Source organism: Malaclemys terrapin (genome assembly GCF_027887155.1).
Source record: "Malaclemys terrapin pileata isolate rMalTer1 chromosome 20 unlocalized genomic scaffold, rMalTer1.hap1 SUPER_20_unloc_2, whole genome shotgun sequence".
NCBI classification, from domain to species: Eukaryota; Metazoa; Chordata; order Testudines; family Emydidae; genus Malaclemys; species Malaclemys terrapin.
This window is the reverse complement of record NW_026530189.1, coordinates 88,350-114,832: the sequence shown is the minus strand read 5'-3', so window position 1 is coordinate 114,832 and position 26,483 is coordinate 88,350. Positions and strand designations below refer to the sequence as shown.

At 71.0% G+C, this 26,483-nt stretch overlaps 1 protein-coding gene across 1 annotated transcript; it reads right to left on the bottom strand.

The window, feature by feature from the left end:
* Window positions 1–96: 96 nt before the first annotated feature.
* POLD1 (DNA polymerase delta 1, catalytic subunit) lies at window positions 97–24,606 on the bottom strand. Its single transcript, XM_054014978.1, is given in 28 exon segments — window positions 97–277; window positions 754–851; window positions 1,153–1,205; window positions 2,041–2,154; window positions 2,303–2,435; window positions 2,541–2,643; window positions 3,654–3,700; window positions 3,702–3,807; window positions 4,286–4,461; window positions 4,600–4,737; window positions 4,924–5,019; window positions 6,853–7,000; window positions 7,200–7,313; window positions 7,839–7,955; window positions 8,108–8,196; window positions 9,016–9,207; window positions 9,395–9,505; window positions 11,656–11,796; window positions 12,148–12,252; window positions 12,416–12,582; window positions 13,155–13,284; window positions 13,559–13,670; window positions 15,037–15,205; window positions 15,407–15,532; window positions 15,617–15,757; window positions 16,301–16,414; window positions 16,891–17,096; window positions 24,550–24,606. Coding segments are annotated over 27 exon segments (3,336 nt in total). The 5' UTR covers window positions 17,090–17,096; window positions 24,550–24,606; the 3' UTR covers window positions 97–180.
* Window positions 24,607–26,483: the final 1,877 nt, after the last annotated feature.

Below are 26,483 nucleotides of genomic sequence, written 5' to 3'. Positions count from 1 at the left end.
TTACCCCCCGCTCCCCAGAGCTGGAGAGAGAACCCAGGAGTCCTGATGCCCCATAAACCAGGAGAATTTCCCAGCATTGAAAATAAGAGTCTTTATTCCAGGTAGAAAATAGAAAATTACAAAGCTCCCGATGGCCCCCCCCCCCCGTGTCCTGCCCCCCTGCCAGCGGGGGGGCCCCGGTCACCACGTGGGGGGCCCGAATCGGGCCACCAGCCGCTCCTGGTCGTCCAGGTCTTTCTGCACCTTCTTGCGCATGTAGAAGATGGGGCAGTCCCGGCTGGGGGGGTGAGAGAAGAGGGGGGTCAGCATGGGGGGCGACAGGGGCAGCCCTGTCTAGGGCTCAGGGCAGGGGACCGGGAGTGCAGGGGGGACCCGTGGAGGGCGTGTAGAGATTTTTGGGGTGCTCAGGGGGAAGAGCAGCGTGGGGGGGGGGGGGCGCAGCGGCAGGTGCTGGATTTATGGGGTTATAAAGACGCCAGGCCGGGCCCGGCCGTTCCCCCCCGTGGGAGCCGGCTGTTTACGCAGCCCGATAAGCGGCTGTAAACGCCCGGGGGCTGGGGGGGGCTGGGGCATAAAACCATATTTCAGCCCCTGGCTCCCGTGGGAACTGGCTGCCCCGAGGGAGGGGCTGGGAGCAGAGCACCCGCCTGTCCCCCCCCGGTCCCCTCCTGCCCTCCCCGAGCCTGGCCAGCCCCCCAACCAGCCCTGCCTGCCCCCCCGGTCCCCTCCTGCCCCCCGGCGGGGGGGTCATACCTGGTGCACAGGACGTCCTCGTGCAGGCTGCCCTGACAGCGCTGACACTGGGTCCAGAGACGAGAGAACTTCTCCTCCAGTGCTGAGAGATGAGAGATCTGGGGGGAATCGGGGGGGGGGGGGGTTAGACACGGCACCTCCCCCAATATGCAGCCCCCCCACACCTCAGAACACGGTCTGGGCCTGCAGCCTTCACCTCAAGGCTGGCACAGGACCCAGGCGTCCTGGCTCCCACCCCCCCCCACCCCCCAGAGCTGGTGAGAGAACCCAGGAGTCCTGGCTCCCAGCCCCCCTCCATGCTTTAACCACCAGACGTGCGTGGGCCCATCCCAGCCCCACAGCATGTTTGCCGCCTCCCACCCCCACCATGGTGAGACCCACACGTCCCCTCCAACTCACCTCCTTCTGGTACAGCTCCGATTGGTGCCCCACACAGAACTTACACACCGCGCCTGTGGGGAGACATGTTAGCGACCCGCCCTCCGGAGCCCCCCTCGACCCGACCCCTCCCCATTGACCCTGGGGCTCCCACTAGCCCCCCCAGCCCCAGGCAGCCTCCCAGCTCTGCCCCTGGTGGGAGGGGCGGGGCCCCCAGCGGGACTCAGAGGTTACCCAGGGGGCAGGGGGCTCCCAGTGGGACTCAGGCTCGGGGTGGGGTCCCCCAGGGGACTCAGAGGACACCGGGGGGGGGCCACGGGAGTTTGGAGAACCTGGCACGGGGCTTTTCTCCGGTTACAACACCCTGGAGACGCCCCCCCACCCCACAGGATCTTGCGCCACCCGCTGGCCCGGAACCCGGCGCCACCAGCTCCCCGCCCACCCCACCCGGGCAGGGATGTGGGGGAGGGGTATCACATGCTCTGACGGGGGGGCAGCAGGGGCTCGGCAGACCTGGGGTCATGGGGGGGGCCACCGTGGGGCAGCAGGATAGTGCGGGGGGGGACAGGGAGCACACAGGGCTGGTAACTCACCATGGTGGGGTGGGGGACGCGGGGGCACCCAGGGGAGACGGCTCAGGGGTGCACTGGGGGAGACCGACTCACCATGGTGGGGCAGGGCACAGGGGGGAGACCGACTCACCGTGGTGGGGCGGGGGAGTTGGGGGGGCAGGGGGGTCACACACCGTGGTGGGGCAGGGCACGGGGGGGGGAGACTGACTCACCGTGGTGGGGCGGGGTAGTTGGGGAGGCAGGGGGTCACACACTGTGGTGGGGGGGAGTTGGGGGGCAGGGGGTCACACACCATGGTGGGGTAGGGCACGGGGGGGGGGGGGGGGGACTGACTCACCGTGGTGGGGCAGGCCGGCCCGGCAGCCCAGGCAGGTGCTGCGTTTGGTGGCAAAGGCCATGAGGCCCCCAACTCGGGAGGTGAGGACGGTTTTGCAGCGCGTGTGCTCCCCTCCTGTGGGGAGAGACGGGTCAGGGCCGGGCCCCCCAACGCTCAGGGCTCCCCAGCCCAGAGACGGGGGCCAAGCACACCCCGGGAGCGCAGTGGGGGGGGCCTGGGGAGGCAGTGGGGGGGCCAGCGGGGGGCCCAGGGGGGCACTCACTCAGCAGGACGCTCTCGGCCCGGCCCTCGCCCAGGATGGGTTCGAAGACGCGGAGCAGGGGCTTGGCCAGCTGCTGCTCCAGGTAGTACTGGGTGTCGATCGGCATGTTGTTCTCCAGCACGTAGATAGGGTCCTGCGGGGGGGGGGGGGGGTGTCAGAGTGGGGGACGGCAGGGACCCCCACGACCGAACGGTCCCCTCCCCCAGCCCCATGGGCAGCCGCCCCCAGCCCCACTCACCTCCGATTTCATGTAGGCCGCCACCCCCTTGGCCGCGCTCACGATGACATAGGGGACGCGGTCGCCCAGGCTGGGGGCGCTGCCCGGATCCCGCCGCCGCATCCTGCAGAGATTGGGGGTGAGAGCAGGACCCAGGCTGGGCTGGCAGGGGCTGCGGGTCGGGAGTGAGGGGCACTGGCAGAGCTGGGGGGCGGGCCTGGGCTGGCAGGGGCTGCGGATCGGGAGTGAGGGGCACCGGTGGGGCTGGGGGGCAGGGCTGGGCTAGCAGGGGCTGCGGGTCGGGAGTGAGGGGCACCGGCAGGCTGGGGGGGGCAGGGCTGGGTTAGCAGGGGCTGCGGGTCGGGAGTGAGGGGCACTGGCAGAGCTGGGGGGCGGGCCTGGGCTGGCAGGGGCTGCAGATCGGGAGTGAGGGGCACCGGTGGGGCTGGGGGGCAGGGCTGGGCTAGCAGGGGCTGCGGGTCGGGAGTGAGGGGCACCGGCAGAGCTGGGGGGGGCAGGGCTGGGCTACGAGGGGGCTGTGGGACAGGAGTGAGGGGCACCGGCAGAGCTGGGGGGCGGGGCTGGGCTGGCAGGGGCTGCGGGTTGGGAGTGAGGGGCACCGGCAGAGCTGGGGGGGGGGGGCAGGGCTGGGCTGGCAGGGGCTGCGGGACAGGAGTGAGGGGCACCGGCAGAGCTGGGGGGGGCAGGGCTGGGCTGGCAGGGGGCTGCGGGACAGGAGAGAGGGGCACCGGCAGAGCTGGGGGGCAGGGCTGGGCTGGGCTGGCAGGGGGCTGCGGAGGGGGAGGGTTGGGAGCCCGCTTGGTGCTGCCCCGCCCCGGGGATGCTGCGGAGGCCACAGGAAGTGCCGGCGGGGGGGGGGGGGGGGGGGGGGGGGGGGGGGGCTGTTTCCAGGGGGTGGGGCCGGCACAGGTGGGCCGGGGTGGCTATTTCTGCCTTTCCCCTGGGTCACGCCTCACTGCCCCCCTCCAGGGAGCTCCCCGCGGGTTGGGGGGGGGAGCTCAGCTGCAGGGCCGGGGCAAGCAGCCGAACGGGGCCCCAGCAAGGCCCAGCACCCGCCTGCCGGGTCGTGCCCGACCCCAGGGGCTCCCCTGCTGCCCCCCAAGGCCCCCTCACCTCTCGGCCAGCTCCACGTGGGCCTGGTGGCCGGCGTACTCGTGGGCCCGTGCGCGTCAGCTCCTTGGTGATCACCAGCTGGGAGATGTCCACCCGGTTACACAGCAGGTCCGAGATCACCTCCTTGGCGTGGGCCACCGCACCCGCCGGGTCCCTGACGGAGACGCCCAGTCAGAGCCGGACGCCTGGGTTCCCCCAGCAACCGGGACAGGGGCTGGGGCTTAGAGCAGGGGGGCGGAAAGCCAGGACTCCTGGGGTCTCTCCCGGCTCTGGGAGGGGAGTGGGGGCTGGTGGTTAGAGCAGGGGGCTGGGCGCCAGGACTCCTGGGTTCTCTCCCCGGCTTTGGGAGGGGAGTGGGGGCTGGTAGGTTAGAGCAGGGGGCTGGGCGCCAGGACTCCTGGGTTCTCTCCCCGGCTCTGGGAGGGGAGTGGGGTGCAGTGGTTAGAGCAGGGGGGAATTGGGAGCCTGGACTCCTGGGTTCTCTCCCTGGCTCGGGGGTGTGTGGGGGCTAGTGGTTAGAGCAGAGGAGGCTGGGAGCCAGGACTCCTGGGTTCTCTCCCCGGCTCTGGGAGGGGAGTGGGGTGTAGAGGTTAGAGAGGGCGCCAGGACTCCTGGGTTCTCCCCGGCCCCACCTGTCGATGAGCAGTTTCTGCAGGCAGGTGTTGATGAGGTTGGCCACCAGGGGGCAGTTGTCGCGCCGCACCGTCTCGATGCCCTTGCAGTCCATCTTGTCGTGGGCGCTGGCGCTGGACGAGAAGTAGAGCCCGGCGTAGCGCTTCTTGTTGATCAGCAGGTAGGGGAAGTACACCTGGGGGGACAATGGGGGGGTGACGGGCTGGAGCCCTGCTATCCCCGTACCTGCCAACCCGCCACGCACGGATTCAACCCTGGGCTCCCGGCCCCCTGGGTGCTGGGGGGTTAGACGAGGCCCCCGCCCCCCACTCACCTTCTCAAACTCCAGCTTGATGGGGGGCGGGAAGTGGCCGGAGACCCAGGTGGCCGCTTCCCGCCCGATCCGCATGGCCTCCTCCACCGAGGGCACCCCCAGGCGGCACATCACCGAGTCTGTGTCCCCGTACACCACCTGGGGGGGCAGACGGGGTGAGAGAGACCTGCCCCCCCCCACACACCCCCCCCAGGTCCCTGTACAGCACTCAGGGGTGCGGGGGGGGGGGGCGGGGAAGAGACCCTGCCCCACACCATCTAGCCCATAGACCTCACACCACTTGGGCCCCTGCCCCCCCGCCTTGGCCTCAGCCCCGCCCCTCACCTTGGCGTCGGCGCTGTACCCGTTGGCTATGGTGTATTTCGACTCCACCAGCTGCTTCGTTTTCTCAATCATCTGGCGCCCAAAACCCGTCACACTCTGGGGGGGGGGGGGGAGAATACAGGGGTAACCCTCACTCCCAACCCACAGCCCCTGCCAGCCCAGCCCTGCCCCCCCCCCAGCTCTGCCGGTGCCCCTCACTCCCGCCCCGCAGCCCCTGCCAGCCCAGCCCTGCCCCCCCCCCAGCTCTGCCGGTGCCCCTCACTCCCAACCCACAGCCCCTGCCAGCCCAGCCCTGCCCCCCCCCAGCCTGCCGGTGCCCCTCACTCCCAACCCACAGCCCCTGCCAGCCCAGCCCTGCCCCCCCCCCAGCTCTGCCGGTGCCCCTCACTCCCAACCCACAGCCCCTGCCAGCCCAGCCCTGCCCCCCCCCAGCCTGCCGGTGCCCCTCACTCCCAACCCACAGCCCCTGCCAGCCCAGCCCTGCCCCCCCCCCAGCTCTGCCGGTGCCCCTCACTCCCAACCCACAGCCCCTGCCAGCCCAGCCCTGCCCCCCCCCCAGCTCTGCCGGTGCCCCTCACTCCCAACCCACAGCCCCTGCCCAGCCCAGCCCTGCCCCCCCCAGCCTGCCGGTGCCCCTCACTCCCAACCCACAGCCCCTGCCAGCCCAGCCCTGCCCCCCCCCCAGCTCTGCCGGTGCCCCTCACTCCCAACCCACAGCCCCTGCCAGCCCAGCCCTGCCCCCCCCCCAGCTCTGCCGGTGCCCCTCACTCCCAACCCACAGCCCCTGCCAGCCCAGCCCTGCCCCCCCCCCAGCTCTGCCGGTGCCCCTCACTCCCAACCCACAGCCCCTGCCAGCCCAGCCCTGCCCCCCCCCCAGCTCTGCCGGTGCCCCTCACTCCCAACCCACAGCCCCTGCCAGCCCAGCCCTGCCCCCCCCAGCCTGCCGGTGCCCCTCACTCCCAACCCCGGCCAACCCAGCCCCGCCCCCCCACCCCCAGCCCTGCCAATGCCCCATACTCCCCTACCTCGGCCCAGCCCACGCCCCCATGTGATTGGCACTTGGCCTGGCCTGACTCACACACAAAAGGCTCCTGTTCTGGTGCCAGCCCCCCCGCCCCACGGAGCAGCGGTACCCACAGGAAGCAGGGTGTGGCCCGGCACAGCCCCTGTCCTGAGCTGAGCAGGGATAGGCCAGTGCAGAGGCAGGGGACCCACAGGCTCAGTCGGGGGCACTCTGCCCGGCCGGGGGCCTGGCTCCAATGCCCCAGGGTGGCGCTACAGGGGCTGGGCTGCAAGGGGGTGAGCGGGGGGGGGGGTTAGTAGGAGGCGCTGGGCACTGGAAACTTGCTACCCCAAAGCTGTGCACCGTTTCTCAGCAGCAGGCGAGGGGTCCCCACATACCCAGCCCCACGCCCCAGAGGGGCCACGTCCCAGCACCGGGAGAGGGATCCCCGTATACCCAGCCCCCACCCCAGAGGGGCTGCGTCCCAGCGCCGGGAGAGGGATCCCCGTATACCCAGCCCCCACCCCAGAGGGGCTGCGTCCCAGCACCGGGAGAGGGATCCCCGTATACCCAGCCCCCACCCCAGAGGGGCTGCGTCCCAGCGCCGGGAGAGGGATCCCCGTATACCCAGCCCCGCGCCCCACCCCACAGGTGGCTGGTGGGGGTGGGCAGAGCTGCCAGCCGTGCTGTGACCAGCAGCCTGGCATTCGGAAAGCCCGGGGCAGGAGCACTGCTGGCGCGGGCGGCTCCGATCCTGCCCGGGCTGGGGGCGGATTGAGGAAGTGCCAGGGAAGCCCCTGGAGCGGGGTTGGGCACAGAAAGTCCCTGAGTCCCCACAGCCGGACAGACAATGGGGCAGCAGTGCCAGCCCCCCCGGGAAATCCCCCCCAAGCGCAGGTTGGGGAGGGGGAGGGAGCCCAGCTCACCTGGGAGATCTCCAGGCAGGGCAGCTTGCCCACCTGGGCACCGGTGAAGCCGTAGACCGAGTTGGCGCTGACCTTGAGCGCCAGCTGCCGCCCGTCCAGCACCTGCCGTGTGAAGGGGTCGGTCTCTCGCTGCAGCTCTGCCTTGGCCCTGCGCCCAGGGAGGGGTTAATGCCATCAGCGCGGGGGGGGGCATCCCGAGTCCCTGCGACCCCGTGTTTCCCACCCCACGCAGCCCCCGTCCCTCCCTCAGACCCCGCCCGGCCGCCTTCCCAACACCTCCTGCACCCTCCCCCCAGCTGCGAGGGGAGCTCAGACCCCCCCACTCCATTCGGGGCCCCCCCCCGTACCTCTTGCGGGCGGCCAGCAGGTTCTCCAGGATCTCAGGGAGCAGCCCCTTGCGCACGGAGGCCTTGACGAAGAGGTCGCCCGTGGGGGTGCGGATGAACTCCTCGGGGGACAGCCTGGGGGGGATGGCAGGGGGCTCAGGGACACCCCTGGAGCCCCCCCCACCGTCCCTTCCCCCCACAGAAGGGCCACACTTAACCCCAGCCCAGACACTGCCTGGGGGCGACTCCAGCTCTGCTTTGTCCCAGCCCCCCAGAGCTGGTGTGGGAGGGGGTCTCCATCTCCGCCCTGCTCCCCATTCCCCTCCCCCTAGGGCACAGCCCCTCCCCCCATGTAGCATAGGGCCCCCCACTTCCCCTGCCCCAGTCCCATTCCCCTCCCCACCTCCCCCATGTAGCACAGGGACCCCACTTCCCCTGCCCCTCACGGCCCAGCCCCCTGCATCTCCCCCACCCCCCCTGCAGCCCAGCCCCTTTCCCCTCCCTCCCCAGTGTAGCATAGGGCACCCCACAACCCAGACCCCTCCACTTCCCCCGCCACCCACCCCCTTCCCCTCCCCACATCCCCCATGTAGCACAGGGTCCCATTTCCCCTGCCCCAGAGCCCTCTGTCTCCCCCACCCCAGGGCCCAGCCCCCTCACCCGTAGCGCTCCGGTGCCCCCTGCTGCAGCAGTGTGGTGTAGCACAGGTTGTGAGCCATCATGATGGAGGGGTACAGGGAGGAGAAGTCCAGCGTGGCGATGGGCACGTCGTAGTACCTGGGGGGCGGGGGGGGGGTTAGGTTACCATCTCCTGGTGCCAGCACACACACACCCCGAGACTCTCCCAGCACTGTTCCTCGTGGGGACCCCGCCCCGCAGACCCACCGAACACCCGCCCCTGCTCCCCGCTGCCCCCCCCCCACGCTCACCCCTTCTGAGGCTCGATGACCGTGGCACCGGCGTAGTCCTCGCCCCCTTCCGACTTCACCACAGGCATCACCAGGTCCTGCTTCATGGCCTGCGGGGAGTGGGGGCATCAGGGCTCTGTGGGGGGGTCCAGCCAGAGGATCCCCAACACCCTCAGCCCCCACCCCCACAATAGGTTGGAGTCACCCCTTCTGGCCCCCTCCCCTGCCTGGGCAGGAGTTGCCCTGGGACAAAGCGGGGGATTTCCCTTAATGTTGTGCATGAACACGGTGTGGGCCTGTTTCCCTGTGCGCTGGGTGTGTAACGGGGGGCAGCGGCGGGGGGTCATTGCTGCAGGGGCCAGGTGTGACCTCGCCCAGCAGTCAGGACCCCGACGACGGCCTGGAGATTGGGGACACAGCGACGGGTGCAGCCGGGTCTGGCCAGTGGGGGAGGGTGGGGGGACAAAGGATGGAAGAGAGGGGCCCAGGTGATCTGTTTACCTGGGACTGAGGACAAAGGAGGTGGCTGTTGGGAGGGGGATGGGGGCCAATCTGGAAGGGGGGGCTGGGCAGGGTACAAGGAGCAGCCGGAGGCCATGGGCCGGGACAGACCCAGCTGGCCGGGGCGGGGACTGGCCAGGCTGGGCCCCTGAGAGCTGCCCGGGCTGGGGTGGGATGTACGATAACCCCCCCTTTGCGCTGGCTGAGGGTCCCTGCGGGCTGGAGCCCAGGGGGGTGGCCCCAGGGGGCAGAGTGAAGGGACCCCCAAGGGGCGTGCGGCAAAGCCAGGTGCTGGGGGCTCAGAGCTGCGGCCCCGGGAGGCAGCGGGGCCCAGGGCTGGACCCCCAAGAAGACGTCACACAGACGGGGGCTCCTCCCGGGGCCGTACGGAGCCCAGCAAGCCCGAGACCCCCCCGTCCTCCCCTCACCTGGCGCAGCAGCTGCGACACCACCTTGACCTGCTGGCCCCGGGAGAGCAGGTAGCCCAGCGGCACCCCGGTGACCCGCGCCATCTCCATGTAGTTGATGACACACATCAGCTTCTCCAGCAGGCGCAGCGGCAGGTAGGCGTCCTTCAGGCAGTACACGGCCAGGCGCCGGCGCGTCTGCTCCGACCCGTTCTGGGGGGACAGGACACGGTGTCGGGGGCCTGGGGGGGAGCCAGTGGGGGGCAGGGCTAGCCCACGCCAGGCTGGGAGGACACCGCACAGGCCAGGGAGATGGGCTGAGCAGGGTTAGGCATGGGGAGGGAGAGGGCAGGGGCGGGGCCTATCCAAGGGGCAGGGCTTGCAGAGGCCCCGCCCTCACCTGCAGGTCGGTAATGATGGAGTGCTGCACGTCCTCCTTCTGCTCCTGCAGGAAGTGGAAGCTGACGGCGTTCAAGGTGTACGAGCGCAGCTTGTATTCGCGTAGCAGCACCTGGGGCGGGGGGGGGGGACGAGACCGTGAGACCCCCGGCGCCCCTCCCTCCCGACACGCAGCCCCCGCCCCCCAGTGCTCCTCCCCACCGGTACCCCTCGCTCCCGACACGCAGCCCCCGCCCCCCCAGCACCCCTCGCTCCAGACACGCAGCCCCCGCCCCCCAGCGCTCCTCCCCACCGGTACCCCTCACTCCTGACAAGCAGGCCCCGCCCCCCCAGCACCCCTCACTCCTGACACACAGCCCCTGCCCCCCCGGCACCCCTCGCTCCAGACACGCAGCCCCCGCCCCCCGGCGCTCCTCCCCACCGGTACCCCTCACTCCTGACCCACAGTCCCCACCCCCCGGCGCCCCTCGCTCCCGACACGCAGCCCCCGCCCCCCCCGGCACCCCTTGCTCCTGACACGCAGCCCCTGCCCCCCCCAGCACCCCTCGCTCCAGACACGCAGCCCCCGCCCCGCAGCGCTCCTCCCCACCGGTACCCCTCACTCCTGACCCAGTGTCCCCACCCCCTGGCACCCCTCGCTCCCGACACGCAGCCCCCACCCAGCGCCTCTGTGACCAAGTGGGACTGTTCTCTGAATACTGTGTGTGGGTGCCTCGGTTTCCCCATGCGTTACCGAAGTATCTAGCATCCGAAGAAGTGGGCTGTAGCCCACGAAAGCTTATGCTCTAATAAATGTGTTAGTCTCTACGGTGCCACAAGTACTCCTGTTCTGTTTGCAGATACAGACTAACACGGCTTCTACTCTGAAACCTAAGTATCTAGGTGGTGGGACAAGGGACTGAGGGCTGCAGTGACCCCTAGAGGGCAGGTATGGTACTGCCACCTGGACACAGACAATAGCCCATCCTCTGCCCGAGGCATTGGAGAACAAAGAGACCCGGTGGCCGGACAAAGGACGGAGGTGGGGATTTTTGTGGTGTTTTACATGAATAGCGGGTGCGCGCCTCAGTTTCCCTGTGTGCTGCGTGTTTAACAAGGCGGTGGGAGAGGGTTTGTTGGTGCAGAGGACGACGTGTGACCTCACCTAGCGGCCGGGACCCCCGGAAAACGGCCTGGAGATGGGGGACCCTAGTGACTGGTGACCAAGAGGCCCACCCCAGCTTGGAAGGCAGTGGAAGGACAAAGGGCTGAGGAGAGAGGACCCCGGAAACCTGCCCAACCGGAACAAAGGACGGAAGAGAGAGAGTCCCAGGGCCTCATTTACCTGGGACAGAAGACAAAGGACGGGGGAGATGATATAGGATGATCGGCTGGAAGGAGGGGGGCTCTGGACTGGGGGGAGAGCTGAAGGGGGCCAGGCCTGGGGCCCGGAGAGTTTCCTGTGCTGGGCTCAGACGCTCAATAACCCCTCCTGCGTTACGCTGGTGGAGAGTCGCTCCGGGCTAGAGAACAGGGGGGCATTATTCCCTCTGGGAGTGGAGGCTCTGGGGGTCTGGAGCGAGGAGACTCCCTGAGGGGGCCCACGGCAGAGACAGACGTGCTAAGGCTCAGAGAGGTGCGGCTCCAGGAGGTGGAGGGGCCTGACCCCCGGGAAGGGCTGTCGCACTGAAGGACCGAAGGGAGCAGAGAGCACACGTCCTGTGAGTCCCTGCCAGAGGAGCACCGGGTGGGTCCAGGGCTGGGCTGCGGGAAGGGGTCACTTTCCTGGTTTGGGACACGGGGTGGGGGGGCAGGGCCCTTTGGGGGCGGGGAAAGCTGCCCTAGGGGTCCCATCCGGGTGGGCTCACGGGGCGCTGAACGCGCCGCAATCGGACCCAGGAAGCGCTGAAACCGAGCCTTGACTGCCTGGCTTCACTCAGAGCGGTTCCCGAGTACCCAGACTGTGACCCCCCTCGCCTCTGCCCCGCAGCCCCCCCAACCAGCCCCCCCTGCCCCACAGCCCCCCCAACCAGTCCCCCTCGGCCCCATCCCGCAGCCCCCCCAACCAGCCCCCTCGCCCCACAGCCCCCCCAACCAGCCCCCTGCGGCCCCGCAGCCCCCTCAACCAGCCCCCCGCGGCCCCACCCCGCAGCCCCCCCGCCCCCCCAACCAGCCCCCCGCGGCCCCACCCCGCAGCCCCCCCAACCAGCCCCCCCTGCCCCACAGCCCCCCAACCAGCCCCCCTCGCCCCCGCCCCGCAGCCCCCTCGCCCCGCAGCCCCACCTGCAGCAGGTCAAACTGGGTGCGCCCCTCGGTGTTGATGACCTTGTTCTCCCGCCGTCCCATCTGCTTGGACTGGAAGGACGAGTCCCGGATGACGGATTTGCGCCCGAGGATGCGGCCCAGGAAGGGGAAGGTGGAAACCTGCCGGAAAGCGGGGGCGGGGGGGAGGAGAAGGGGGTGAGATGGGGTGTCAGGCCAGGGGGGCAGCTCTGCACTCCTTGGGGAACATGGGGAGCGAAGCAGGGCCAGGAAACACCCCCATACAGGGCAGGGGGCGTTCCAGGCCCCCAGCACTGTCACGGGGCTGCGCCTGGCTTTGCGGGGGGGGGGGAGAGAAGTCCCATGCTGCGCGTCAAGCGGGTCGGGGGGTGGGGTCCCCATTATCTTGGGGGCCTGCAGCAGGTAGGGCAGGTTGACAGGGGGTCCCCGTGGCTCAGAGAGGGGGTGGGGGCTGTTGGGGTCAGGGGGCAATGGGGGCAGGGTCCCCCCTACCTTGAGGGCCTGGGAACGCTGCAGTAGGTAAGGCAAGTCGAAGTTCTGGATGTTGTAGCCGGTGACGATATCGGGGTCCACGATCCGCACAAACTCGGCCCAGGCCTGCCACAGATGAAAGGGGTCAGGGAGGGACAGCCAGAGACCCCCCAGCCCCAGGCCCCTCCCACTCCTCCCCCACCGCCGGGACACAAACCCTGGGCCCCCTGTTCCCCGGCATTCCCCACCCCCTCATGCCCCCCCAACAGGGCCCCCCAGCCCCTAGTACCTTGAGCAGCTCGGCCTCCTGGGAGTAGCACAGCACCTGGGAGCCCACGATGGGGGCGCAGCTGTGGAGGGTGAAGACGTTGCGGATGAAGGGGTCGCGCTCGCCCTGCCGCAGCACCATGTTGGCCACCTGGATCACCGGGTCCTTGTCCGGCTCCGGGAAGATCCCTGGGGATGGAGGGGGCAGCGGATAGGGGGGCGGGTCCGCAGCGAGCCTGGAGCTCGGCGTTCACTCTGGCCCCTAATGATGGCAGTGCCTCTTTCACTGCTGACTGCAGAGGCGCCTGGCTGGACCCGGCACGCCCTCCAGCCACTCCCCCGGCAGCCATCCTCATCTCCTGCTGCCCCCAACCCCCACCCCCGCCCCACCGGCTGCCCCTTACGCCCCTGGGACACAGTGGGAATTTTCTGTAATATTTTGACCAGGCCTGTGTGCCTCAGTTTCCCCATGTGCTGCATTGGTTCCTAGCAGGTGGCAGAGGCCTGTCTGCTTGAGAGGCAGGTGGCGCCCTGCTGCCTGGGCCCCATACCCGCGCCTTGGGCCCAGGACCAGCCGCCCTGACTGGGCGAGGGGGGCACGGCTCCCCCACCCCTGGGGGCCAACTCAGTGGGACTGGCTTGCCGGAGCCCACGGGGGCTGCAGGCCAAGAGGTTTAGCCTAAGGATCTGTAGCAGCCCCCTCCCCCACACACACCCCCCAGCTGCACCCCTTGCCCCCACCCCACTGGGCTGCCCCCCACCTTTGCGGCCGGCGCACTCGATGTCGAAACTCAGCACCCGCAGTGGGGCGATGCCCTGCCAGTCGCCCTCGGGGGAGTGGCTGATGAAATCTGCCCAGCCCACGTCTGCCTCCAGCTGGCACAGCGAGGCCTGTGGGGAGGAGGGGAAGTGGGGGGGGGTCAGCTTGGGGGTTCCTCACCCCCACCCCAGCCCCATGATCCCCCACACTGGGCCCCCCCCAGACCTCAAACCCCAAATCTTCCAGAGCTCCCCAACTGCTCCTTCCCACCCTGGGGGCAGTACCCCCAACCCTAACTCCACCCCAATGGGCCCCCTGTGCCCCACACCCAGGCCAGAGACCCCTCGCACTACACGCCCTGCCCACAGACCCCGCCCCCGCTCACAGATCCACACCACGTGGTACCTTCGCCGGCTCCTTGGAGGGCTCCCCCGTGGGCTGCTCGGGGCGCAGCCGGTATTTGCTGGGGGGCAGCTCGATCCAGTTACAGCCCACGACGTCCCGGTCCACCATGAACCTGGGTGGGGAGAACGAGTGAGCAGCAAGGACGGGGGGGGGGGGGGGGGGACAAAGCAGGGGGGCAGGACCCAATGCTGGGGGAGGGGTGACACGAAGTGGGACTGTTCTTAATGGTTCCTCTGAATACTGTGCGCGTGCCTCAGTTTCCCCTATGTATTTCTTAAGTCTCTAGGTGATGGGGAAAGGCCAATGCACATAAATCACTGACACTCTGTCTCCCTGGCAACAAATGGCCAGGGCCCCTTCCCCCCCTGCAAGGAAATAGCTAAAGGTGAACAAAGAGATCAGGTAAAAAGAACAGGAGGACTTGTGGCACCTTAGAGCCTAACATTTATTAGAGCATAAGCTTTCGTGGGCTACAGCCCACTTCTTCGGATGGAATATATATCTCCTCAATATATGTTCCACTCTACATGCATCCAAAGAAGTGGGCTGTAGCCCACTCTAATAAATGTTAGTCTCAAAGTGCCACAAGTACTCCTGTTCTTTTTGCGGATACAGACTAACACGGCTGCTCCTCTGAAAAGAGATCAGGTGACTTCCTGGCCCAGGAAAAAGACAAAGGCCCGAGAGGAGGGGCTGGAGGGGGTTTCAGTTTGGGGCTAGCTGGGGACTAGGAGTGAGGGCAGACGTGGGTGTCTAGCTCTCTGAACCCCAGAATGGACCCGGCCGAGGGGTCCCGTTCGCCGCTGGACCTACAAGCTCTGTTTTAGACCATGTCCCTGTCATCAAATAAACCTTTGTTTTACTGGCTGGCTGAGAGTCACGTCTGCCTGCGAAGTGGGGGGTGCAGAACCCTCTGGCTTCCCCAGGACCCCGCCGGGGCGGACTCGCTGTGGGAAGCGCACGGAGGGGCATATGCTGAATGCTCCCAGGAGAGACCCAGGAGGTGAAGCCGTGTGAGCTTCTTGCCCTGAAGACAGTCTGATCCGAGGGAGAGGAGGCTCCCCAAAGTCCTGACTGGCTTTGTGGGGAGCAGTTCCAGAGCATCGTCCAGGGACTCCATGACAAGGGATCAGGACCCAGGCTGGGGAGCAGATGGGGCATCCAGAGGGGAGCATGGGGGGCAGATGGGGAAGAGGGCCACAGTGCATGGGGGGACTGGGATGGGGGGTCCCACCCCAATGCAGAGGGGTGGGGGGGAGAGGAGGAGGGGCCCCACCCCAATGCAGGAGGCAGAGGAAGGGGCCCAGCATCAGTGGGGAGGGGGCAGGCCCAATGCAGGAGACAAATGAGGAGGGCTCAATGCTGGGGGGTGGAATGGGAGGACTGGGACCCAGTGCGGAGGGACCAATCCCAATGCAGGGGGGCTGGAATGGGGGCCTGGCGTGTCAGGGGGAGGCAGCAGCGCGGCGGGGCCCTACCGGATCTCGAAGTCGATGTTGGCCTCGTAGGCCGGGTAGCCCAGCACGCCCAGCCCCTCGCAACGCAGCCCCTGCTCCAGCAGCCGCTTGGCAGGCGCCACCAGCCGTGGCAGCGCCAGTGTCACCTTCAGGAACGGCAGGCGGCGCTGCCCGTGGTACCCGTACATGCCTGGGGGGAGGGGGAGAGAGACATCACATGGGCACCAGCCCCCTCCACACACACACTTCCACATCCCTCGCCCCTCCCTGCGCCACAGCCCCAGGTGTCAGGTCAGATGGGCACCAGCCCCCCCAAGTCTGGGGACCCCTCACGGCGGCCGTGACTGTGGGGAAGCTCCCAGCCTCCCCCCCCCCCCCCCCCCGCACTCACTCTCCTTGCTGCACATCTCCACGGCCAGCACGGCCCGGCTCAGCCCCTCCCGGTTGGAGCGCAGGTCCCGCAGCACGGCCCCGTTCAGCTCCCGCTGGAAGTCGCTCAGGTGCTGGGGCTGGAAGCCTGGGGGCAGGGATGGGGCAGGGGGTCAGAGGGGGCTCTGCCAGCTGCCCACTCCCCCCCACACACACACCAGGAGGCACTCACCGGCCGGGGCGGGCACGTAGAAGTAGGGGGCGAAGCCGTGGATGTGGCAACAGACGCTGTTCCCGGCTGCGGTGACGCCAAACATTCGGATAACAGGCACCGGGCCCTCGGTGGCACCGGGCATGCCTGGCACGGGGACACCTGGCGGAGGGACAGGGTCAGAGACGGAGCCCCCCAACCTCCCACCCCCAGCACAGGCACCTGGGCGGCACCAGGCTCACAGTCAGGGAACAGCCCAGCAGCCCCGAAGAGCCCCCCCGGCTCCCCAGCTGGGGCAGGGGAGCTGGGAGGTCCCATGGGAATTCCAGGCCGTTCCCCCCTCACCGGGGTGGAGCAGGGACAGACAGGCCCATTGTCCCTTTTGAAAGCAGCCTCACCCCAGAATCCCCGGGGTTCCCAGTGGGGGGGGAAATCGACCCACGACACCGATTAACCAGCCCCCAGACTGGAGCCAGGAGGCCCCTTTCCTGGCAGGAAACGGGGTCGTAATCCCCACTCCAGGGGGGAAGAGACAGCCAGGCCAGAGCCAGCAAAGGAACCCAGGAGTCCTGACTGCCGGCCCCCTTCCCCAGCCACTCTAACCCACTGAACCTGCTTCCCCTCCCTGAGCTGGGGAGAGAACCCAGGAGTCCTGGCTCCCTCCCTCCTGCTCTAATCCACTAGTGGGGGGGGGGGGGGCCTCACCCACGTAATAGTCCAGCTCCACCTGCTGGAAGCAGAGCTTGTCCTGGGCGGGGTTTATCCTGGGGGGCGGGGGCCTCTGCCACTTGGGGTTCCCCACGGAGGAGATCAGGCTCCCTGAGGGGGAAGGAAACGGGCATCAGACGGGTCTGAGCTGTCCCCCACCCCGCGGTGCCCCCAGCCAAGCCATCTGCTGCCTGCGGCACCCCGCTTCCCACCTCCTGCAGCGCCCCCTTCCCACCTCCCCGGCACCCCGCTTCCCGCCCCTCTTCCCGCAGCACCCCCAGCTCCTCATGGTGCCTCCCGCCAAGCCCCCCACCCCGCTGCACCCCCTATCCTGGTCCCCACAGCGCCCCCACCGATCCCCCTCTCCCCGCAGCACCCCTGCTCCATGCAGCACAGCACCCCCAGCTCCTCATGGTGCCTCCCGCCAAGCCCCCCAACCCGCTGCACCCCCTATCCTGGTCCCCACGGCGCCCCCACCGATCCCCCTCTCCCCGCAGCACAGCGCCCCCCCACGAATGCCCCTCCCACAGCACGGCACCCCCACTGAGACTCCCCGGCATTGCACTGGGGTCTGCTCCGCATCTCACCCAGGGGCACCGCATCGGGGGCCGGCTGCGACTCCTTCATCTCCAGCGCCATCTCGGCCTCCACCTCGTCCAGCAGGGCCAGCTCCTCCTCGAAGAGCGAGGGGCCATCGTCCTCCCAGTCGCCCCCCTTGGGCCGCTTCCGCGGGGCCGGGTCCCCCCCGCCAGCCCCCACCACGGGCGCCTTCCGCTTGGACTCCATCCTGGCTCTGGGGGGCAGGGAGACGGGGTGAGCAGAGACACCCCCCCCCAGGGTGTGCCCCACACCTCCAGCCTGACCCACCCCTCATCCAGTCGCCTGCCCCACCCCATACCTGGTCGCTCCCCCCCAGCCAACCCCCCACTGCCCCACACCCAGCCTTGCCCCCCACCACTGCCAGCCCAGCCCCTGTTTATATCCCACCCACCAAACTACATCCCCCAACCAGTAACTCCCCCCACCACCAATCTGCCCTACTCCATAGCTCCCCCCCCAGCCATTACCCTCCCTCCCCCACACTGCCAGCCCTACTGCTAATCCCATTCCCCATTCCATGGCTCCCCAAAACCTCCCCCAACAGCTCCCCAAAACCTCCCCTCTCCCCCCATGGTCTCTCCAACCTTCCCCATGGTTCTCACCAGCCTCCCCACACCCCAAGGGCCCCATCACCCCTCCATAGCCTCCACCTCCTCCTTCCTCCCCCCAAACTTCCTTGCCCCCCATAGCCCTCACCTCCTCCCCCCACCCCCAATGGCTCCCCATCACCCTTCCATAGCCCCCACCCCCATGGTCCCTCCATCCTCCCCACTTCCCCATAGCCCCCAACCCCTCCCTCCCCGCACACCAACCTCCCCACACCCCCAATGGCCCCCCAGCCGTCCCTCCATAGCCCCCACCTCCTCCTCCCACCCCCAATGGCTCCCCATCACCCTTCCATAGCCTCCACCTCCTCCTCCCTCCCCCCACCGCTCCCCCCCAACGGCCCCCACCTCCTCCTCCTCCTCCCTCCCCCCACCGCTCCCCCCCAACGGCCCCCACCTCCTCCTCCTCCTCCCTCCCCCCACCGCTCCCCCCCAACGGCCCCCACCTCCTCCTCCTCCTCCCTCCCCCCACCGCTCCCCCCCAACGGCCCCCACCTCCTCCTCCTCCCTCCCCCCACCGCTCCCCCCCAACGGCCCCCACCTCCTCCTCCTCCTCCCTCCCCCCACCGCTCCCCCCCAACGGCCCCCACCTCCTCCTCCTCCCTCCCCCCACCGCTCCCCCCCAACGGCCCCCACCTCCTCCTCCTCCCTCCCCCCACCGCTCCCCCCCAACGGCCCCCACCTCCTCCTCCTCCCTCCCCCCACCGCTCCCCCCCAACGGCCCCCACCTCCTCCTCCTCCTCCCTCCCCCCACCGCTCCCCCCCAACGGCCCCCACCTCCTCCTCCTCCTCCCTCCCCCCACCGCTCCCCCCCAACGGCCCCCACCTCCTCCTCCTCCTCCCTCCCCCCACCGCTCCCCCCCAACGGCCCCCACCTCCTCCTCCTCCTCCCTCCCCCCACCGCTCCCCCCCCAACGGCCCCCACCTCCTCCTCCTCCCTCCCCCCACCGCTCCCCCCCAACGGCCCCCACCTCCTTCTCCTCCTCCCTCCCCCCACCGCTCCCCCCCAACGGCCCCCACCTCCTCCTCCTCCCTCCCCCCACCGCTCCCCCCCAACGGCCCCCACCTCCTCCTCCTCCTCCTCCCTCCCCCCACCGCTCCCCCCCAACGGCCCCCACCTCCTTCTCCTCCCTCCCCCCACCGCTCCCCCCCAACGGCCCCCACCTCCTCCTCCTCCCTCCCCCACCGCTCCCCCCCAACGGCCCCCACCTCCTCCTCCTCCTCCTCCCCCCACCGCTCCCCCCCAACGGCCCCCACCTCCTCCTCCTCCCTCCCCCCACCGCTCCCCCCCAACGGCCCCCACCTCCTCCTCCTCCTCCCTCCCCCCACCGCTCCCCCCAACGGCCCCCACCTCCTCCTCCTCCCTCCCCCCACCGCTCCCCCCCAACGGCCCCCACCTCCTCCTCCTCCTCCCTCCCCGCACCGCTCCCCCCCAACGGCCCCCACCTCCTCCTCCTCCCTCCCCCCACCGCTCCCCCCAACGGCCCCCACCTCCTCCTCCTCCTCCCTCCCCCCACCGCTCCCCCCCAACGGCCCCCACCTCCTCCTCCTCCTCCCTCCCCCACCGCTCCCCCCCAACGGCCCCCACCTCCTCCTCCTCCCTCCCCCCACCGCTCCCCCCCAACGGCCCCCACCTCCTCCTCCTCCTCCCTCCCCCCACCGCTCCCCCCAACGGCCCCCACCTCCTCCTCCTCCTCCCTCCCCCCACCGCTCCCCCCCAACGGCCCCCACCTCCTCCTCCTCCCTCCCCCCACCGCTCCCCCCCAACGGCCCCCACCTCCTCCTCCTCCTCCCTCCCCCCACCGCTCCCCCCCAACGGCCCCCACCTCCTCCTCCTCCTCCCTCCCCCCACCGCTCCCCCCCAACGGCCCCCACCTCCTCCTCCTCCTCCCTCCCCCCACCGCTCCCCCCCAACGGCCCCCACCTCCTTCTCCTCCCTCCCCCCACCGCTCCCCCCCAACGGCCCCCACCTCCTCCTCCTCCCTCCCCCCACCGCTCCCCCCCAACGGCCCCCACCTCCTCCTCCTCCTCCTCCCCCCACCGCTCCCCCCAACGGCCCCCACCTCCTCCTCCTCCCTCCCCCACCGCTCCCCCCCAACGGCCCCCACCTCCTCCTCCTCCTCCCTCCCCCCACCGCTCCCCCCCAACGGCCCCCACCTCCTCCTCCTCCCTCCCCCCACCGCTCCCCCCCAACGGCCCCCCACCTCCTCCTCCTCCCTCCCCCCACCGCTCCCCCCCAACGGCCCCCACCTCCTCCTCCTCCTCCTCCCCCCACCGCTCCCCCCCAACGGCCCCCACCTCCTCCTCCTCCTCCCTCCCGCACCGCTCCCCCCAACGGCCCCCACCTCCTCCTCCTCCCTCCCCCACCGCTCCCCCCAACGGCCCCCACCTCCTCCTCCTCCTCCCTCCCCCCACCGCTCCCCCCAACGGCCCCCACCTCCTCCTCCTCCCTCCCCCACCGCTCCCCCCCAACGGCCCCCACCTCCTCCTCCTCCTCCCTCCCCCCACCGCTCCCCCCAACGGCCCCACCTCCTCCTCCTCCTCCCTCCCCCCACCGCTCCCCCCCAACGGCCCCCACCTCCTCCTCCTCCCTCCCCCCACCGCTCCCCCCCAACGGCCCCCACCTCCTCCTCCTCCTCCCTCCCCCCACCGCTCCCCCCCAACGGCCCCCACCTCCTCCTCCTCCTCCCTCCCCCCACCGCTCCCCCCCAACGGCCCCCACCTCCTCCTCCTCCCTCCCCCCACCGCTCCCCCCCAACGGCCCCCACCTCCTCCTCCTCCCTCCCCCACCGCTCCCCCCCAACGGCCCCCACCTCCTCCTCCTCCTCCCTCCCCCCACCGCTCCCCCCCAACGGCCCCCACCTCCTCCTCCTCCCTCCCCCCACCGCTCCCCCCCAACGGCCCCCACCTCCTCCTCCTCCCTCCCCCACCGCTCCCCCCCAACGGCCCCCACCTCCTCCTCCTCCTCCCTCCCCCCACCGCTCCCCCCCAACGGCCCCCACCTCCTCCTCCTCCTCCCTCCCCCCACCGCTCCCCCCCAACGGCCCCCACCTCCTCCTCCTCCTCCCTCCCCCCACCGCTCCCCCCCAACGGCCCCCACCTCCTCCTCCTCCCTCCCCCCACCGCTCCCCCCCCAACGGCCCCCACCTCCTCCTCCTCCCTCCCCCCACCGCTCCCCCCCAACGGCCCCCACCTCCTCCTCCTCCTCCCTCCCCCCACCGCTCCCCCCCAACGGCCCCCACCTCCTCCTCCTCCTCCCTCCCCCCACCGCTCCCCCCCAACGGCCCCCACCTCCTCCTCCTCCTCCCTCCCCCCACCGCTCCCCCCCAACGGCCCCCACCTCCTCCTCCTCCTCCTCCCCCCACCGCTCCCCCCACCGCCCCCCACCTCCTCCTCCTCCCTCCCCCACCGCTCCCCCCCACCTCCTCCTCCTCCTCCTCCCCCCACCGCTCCCCCCCAACGGCCCCCACCTCCTCCTCCTCCCTCCCCCCACCGCTCCCCCCCAACGGCCCCCACCTCCTCCTCCTCCTCCTCCCCCCACCGCTCCCCCCAACGGCCCCCACCTCCTCCTCCTCCTCCTCCCCCCACCGCTCCCCCCCAACGGCCCCCACCTCCTCCTCCTCCTCCCCCCCCACCGCTCCCCCCCACCGCCCCCCACCTCCTCCTCCTCCTCCCTCCCCCCACCGCTCCCCCCCAACGGCCCCCACCTCCTCCTCCTCCTCCCTCCCCCCACCGCTCCCCCCCAACGGCCCCCACCTCCTCCTCCTCCCTCCCCCCACCGCTCCCCCCCAACGGCCCCCACCTCCTCCTCCTCCTCCCTCCCCGCACCGCTCCCCCCCAACGGCCCCACCTCCTCCTCCTCCCTCCCCCCACCGCTCCCCCCAACGGCCCCCACCTCCTCCTCCTCCTCCCTCCCCCCACCGCTCCCCCCCAACGGCCCCCACCTCCTCCTCCTCCCTCCCCCACCGCTCCCCCCAACGGCCCCCCTCCTCCTCCTCCTCCCTCCCCCACCGCTCCCCCCAACGGCCCCCACCTCCTCCTCCTCCTCCCTCCCCCCACCGCTCCCCCCCACGGCCCCCACCTCCTCCTCCTCCTCCCTCCCCCCACCGCTCCCCCCCAACGGCCCCCACCTCCTCCTCCTCCTCCCTCCCCCCACCGCTCCCCCCCAACGGCCCCCACCTCCTCCTCCTCCTCCCTCCCCCCACCGCTCCCCCCAACGGCCCCCACCTCCTCCTCCTCCCTCCCCCACCGCTCCCCCCCAACGGCCCCCACCTCCTCCTCCTCCCTCCCCCCACCGCTCCCCCCAACGGCCCCACCTCCTCCTCCTCCTCCCTCCCCCACCGCTCCCCCCCAACGGCCCCCACCTCCTCCTCCTCCCTCCCCCCACCGCTCCCCCCCAACGGCCCCCACCTCCTCCTCCTCCCTCCCCCCACCGCTCCCCCCAACGGCCCCCACCTCCTCCTCCTCCTCCCTCCCCCCACCGCTCCCCCCCAACGGCCCCACCTCCTCCTCCTCCTCCCTCCCCCACCGCTCCCCCCCAACGGCCCCCACCTCCTCCTCCTCCTCCCTCCCCCCACCGCTCCCCCCCAACGGCCCCCACCTCCTCCTCCTCCCTCCCCCCACCGCTCCCCCCCAACGGCCCCCACCTCCTCCTCCTCCCTCCCCCCACCGCTCCCCCCAACGGCCCCCACCTCCTCCTCCTCCTCCCTCCCCCCACCGCTCCCCCCCAACGGCCCCCACCTCCTCCTCCTCCTCCCTCCCCCACCGCTCCCCCCAACGGCCCCCACCTCCTCTCCTCCTCCCTCCCCCACCGCTCCCCCCAACGGCCCCCACCTCCTCCTCCTCCTCCTCCCCCCACCGCTCCCCCCCACCGCCCCCCACCTCCTCCTCCTCCCTCCCCCCACCGCTCCCCCCACCTCCTCCTCCTCCTCCTCCCCCCACCGCTCCCCCCCAACGGCCCCCACCTCCTCCTCCTCCCTCCCCCCACCGCTCCCCCCAACGGCCCCCACCTCCTCCTCCTCCTCCTCCCCCCACCGCTCCCCCCAACGGCCCCCACCTCCTCCTCCTCCTCCCCCCCCACCGCTCCCCCCACCGCCCCCCACCTCCTCCTCCTCCTCCCTCCCCCCACCGCTCCCCCCCAACGGCCCCCACCTCCTCCTCCTCCTCCTCCCCCCACCGCTCCCCCCCAACGGCCCCCACCTCCTCCTCCTCCTCCCTCCCCCCACCGCTCCCCCCCAACGGCCCCCACCTCCTTCTCCTCCCTCCCCCCACCGCTCCCCCCCAACGGCCCCCACCTCCTCTCCTCCTCCCTCCCCCCACCGCTCCCCCCCAACGGCCCCCACCTCCTCCTCCTCCCTCCCCCCACCGCTCCCCCCCAACGGCCCCCACCTCCTCCTCCTCCTCCCCCCCACCGCTCCCCCCAACGGCCCCCACCTCCTCCTCCTCCCCCCCCACCGCTCCCCCCAACGGCCCCACCTCCTCCTCCTCCTCCCTCCCCCCACCGCTCCCCCCCAACGGCCCCCACCTCCTCCTCCTCCTCCCTCCCCCCACCGCTCCCCCCAACGGCCCCCACCTCCTCCTCCTCCTCCCTCCCCCCACCGCTCCCCCCCAACGGCCCCCACCTCCTCCTCCTCCTCCCTCCCCCCACCGCTCCCCCCCAACGGCCCCCACCTCCTCCTCCTCCTCCCTCCCCCCACCGCTCCCCCCAACGGCCCCCACCTCCTCCTCCTCCTCCCCCCCCACCGCTCCCCCCCACCGGCCCCCACCTCCTCCTCCTCCCTCCCCCCACCGCTCCCCCCCAACGGCCCCCACCTCCTCCTCCTCCTCCCTCCCCGCACCGCTCCCCCCCAACGGCCCCCACCTCCTCCTCCTCCCTCCCCCCACCGCTCCCCCCCAACGGCCCCCACCTCCTCCTCCTCCTCCCTCCCCCCACCGCTCCCCCCCAACGGCCCCCACCTCCTCCTCCTCCCTCCCCCCACCGCTCCCCCCCCAACGGCCCCCACCTCCTCCTCCTCCTCCTCCCCCCACCGCTCCCCCCCAACGGCCCCCACCTCCTCCTCCTCCTCCTCCCTCCCCCCACCGCTCCCCCCCAACGGCCCCCACCTCCTCCTCCTCCCTCCCCCCACCGCTCCCCCCCAACGGCCCCCACCTCCTCCTCCTCCTCCCTCCCCCCACCGCTCCCCCCCAACGGCCCCCACCTCCTCCTCCTCCCTCCCCCCACCGCTCCCCCCCAATGGCCCCCACCTCCTCCTCCTCCCTCCCCCCACCGCTCCCCCCCAACGGCCCCCACCTCCTCCTCCTCCCTCCCCCCACCGCTCCCCCCAACGGCCCCCACCTCCTCCTCCTCCTCCTCCCCCCACCGCTCCCCCCCAACGGCCCCCACCTCCTCCTCCTCCCTCCCCCCACCGCTCCCCCCCAACGGCCCCCACCTCCTCCTCCTCCTCCCTCCCCCCACCGCTCCCCCCCAACGGCCCCCACCTCCTCCTCCTCCCTCCCCCCACCGCTCCCCCCCAACGGCCCCCACCTCCTCCTCCTCCTCCCTCCCCCCACCGCTCCCCCCCAACGGCCCCCACCTCCTCCTCCTCCTCCTCCCCCCACCGCTCCCCCCCAACGGCCCCCACCTCCTCCTCCTCCTCCTCCCCCCACCGCTCCCCCCCAACGGCCCCCACCTCCTCCTCCTCCTCCCTCCCCCCACCGCTCCCCCCCAACGGCCCCCACCTCCTCCTCCTCCTCCCTCCCCCCACCGCTCCCCCCAACGGCCCCCACCTCCTCCTCCTCCTCCCTCCCCCCACCGCTCCCCCCCCAACGGCCCCCACCTCCTCCTCCTCCCTCCCCCCACCGCTCCCCCCCAACGGCCCCCACCTCCTTCTCCTCCTCCCTCCCCCCACCGCTCCCCCCCAACGGCCCCCACCTCCTCCTCCTCCCTCCCCCCACCGCTCCCCCCAACGGCCCCCACCTCCTCCTCCTCCTCCTCCCCCCACCGCTCCCCCCCAACGGCCCCCACCTCCTCCTCCTCCTCCCCCACGGCCCGGCCCCGCTCACCTCAGGCCCCCGCTCAGTCTCCGACTCTCCCGCCAACACAGGCGGGGGGCGGTGACAGTTGAGCCCCGCCCCCCCGTTCCCATGCCAACCCTCCTCCCATTGGCCGCCGCCGCCGCCTGCACGCGCCACCCCCGAGCCGGGCGCTTCCTGTCGCCGCGCGGGGCGCGTGGAGAGCGCACGCGCGACAAGGCGCCATAGCGGGTGTGGCGCGGGGCGGGGCGTCAGGAGATATCAAAGCGCATGTGCAAAGCCTCGGCCGTCTTGCGAGGGGCGGAGGAGACGCCCCCTGTGCGCTGACTCCGCATGCGCAACAGAGAGACACCGCCATAACGAATGCGGCGCGCTGAGGGGACAACAAAGCGCCTGCGCCGAAGGGCAACCATGTTGGGTGTGGCAACCGAGCCCGTTGAGATCAACCGCACATGCGTAGTAGGGTCGCCCCGCCTGACTGCCATGTTGAATGTGGCAGCCACGGGCGCTCACACCACGTAGGCGTAACTGTCTGGCACCCGCTAGACGCCATTTTGAGTGTGGCAAAAATTAGGGGGGGTGCCAATTTTGGTCCATTGTGAGAGAGGACACCTCCCATCATGCACCTCACCAGCCCCCAGGCCAGCCTACCCCCCCCATGGGGGAGTCACCGCCCCCCAGCCCAGGCCCCCCCCCACACACTTTCCCTGCTCTGGCAGACCCACAAGGAAATGCTAAACCAGGATTTTCTCCCCCCCCCCCAAATCCTGCCCCCACATGGGGGCCGATCCCTGCTCGAGGGGCCACGCTGGGGCTATTGGCGAGAGACGGGGTTCAGCCAGCCCCAAGTTCCCCCCATGTATCCCCACCCCCACCCCGCTTCTCTCCCAGTGCTTCCCCCCCCCCCCTTCAGATCTCATCAGGACCCAGCTGCGAGCCAGGAGAGAAGCCAGGAGTCCTGGCTGACAGCCCCCACCCCTGAGCCAGAGGCAGGAGAGAACCCAGGAGTCCTGGCTCCCAGCCCCCCGGCCCACTCTAACCACTAGCCCCCACTCCCCTCCCAGAGTCAAGGATCCTGGAAAGTCCCCCTGCCCCACCCCGGCCAGGCTGCCCATGCCCTGCTGGCGGGGGGGGGGGGGAGGGTGAGCAAAGGAACGGGGATTTCTCCCCCCCACACACAACTCCACCCTCCTGGGGTTTCCAGTTCCTAGCCTCAGAGACGGGGATTCCCCTCTTCGAGGTGCCAGAGCTGGGGGGCAGGCAGAGGGCACTCCATGGGGTAAGGGAACCTAGGATGCTAGCTGCCAGCCCCCCAATCCCAGCTGGGGCTGGAGTGGCTTGGCGCTCCCCCCCAACCCCCAGGGACATCTGCACCTCACATTCCCCCCAAAGCCAGCACCCCTGCCCTTCCCCCAGTTCCCCTCACAGCCAGTGCCCCCAGATCCCCACAATGACCTCTGCACCCCCCCACTTTCCCCTCACAGCCAGCACCCCCTCCCCACTCCCCATAATGCCCCCTGCACCCCCAGTTCCCCTCACAGCCAGCACCCCAGCTCTTTCCCCAGTGACCCTACCCCCCCACAGCCAGTGCCCCCCTTTTCCCACAGTGAACTCCGCACCCCCCCAGTTCCCCTCACACACCCCTCTCCCCACAGAGACCCCTGCCCCCCCTGCACCCCCAGAGCTGCCCCTGCAGGGAAAGGCCAGGCCTGGAGTAGCCAGTAGCTACCCCCGCTCCATCCCTGGGGCTTGGAGTCAGGGCTGCCGGGTGGCCGGTGCCGGAAGCCGGGCTGGGCCCAGCGGGAATTCCCCAGATTTCCAGGAACCTGGAGGATTTTCCCATCAGGAGATTATGGGGGGGGGGGGGGTGGATCTGGAGTCTGGCTCCCTGCAACCCCCCCCTCCCCCAGAGCTGCCTCCCTCCACCCCCCTGATGTCTGGGGAGAGAACCCAGGAGTCCTGGC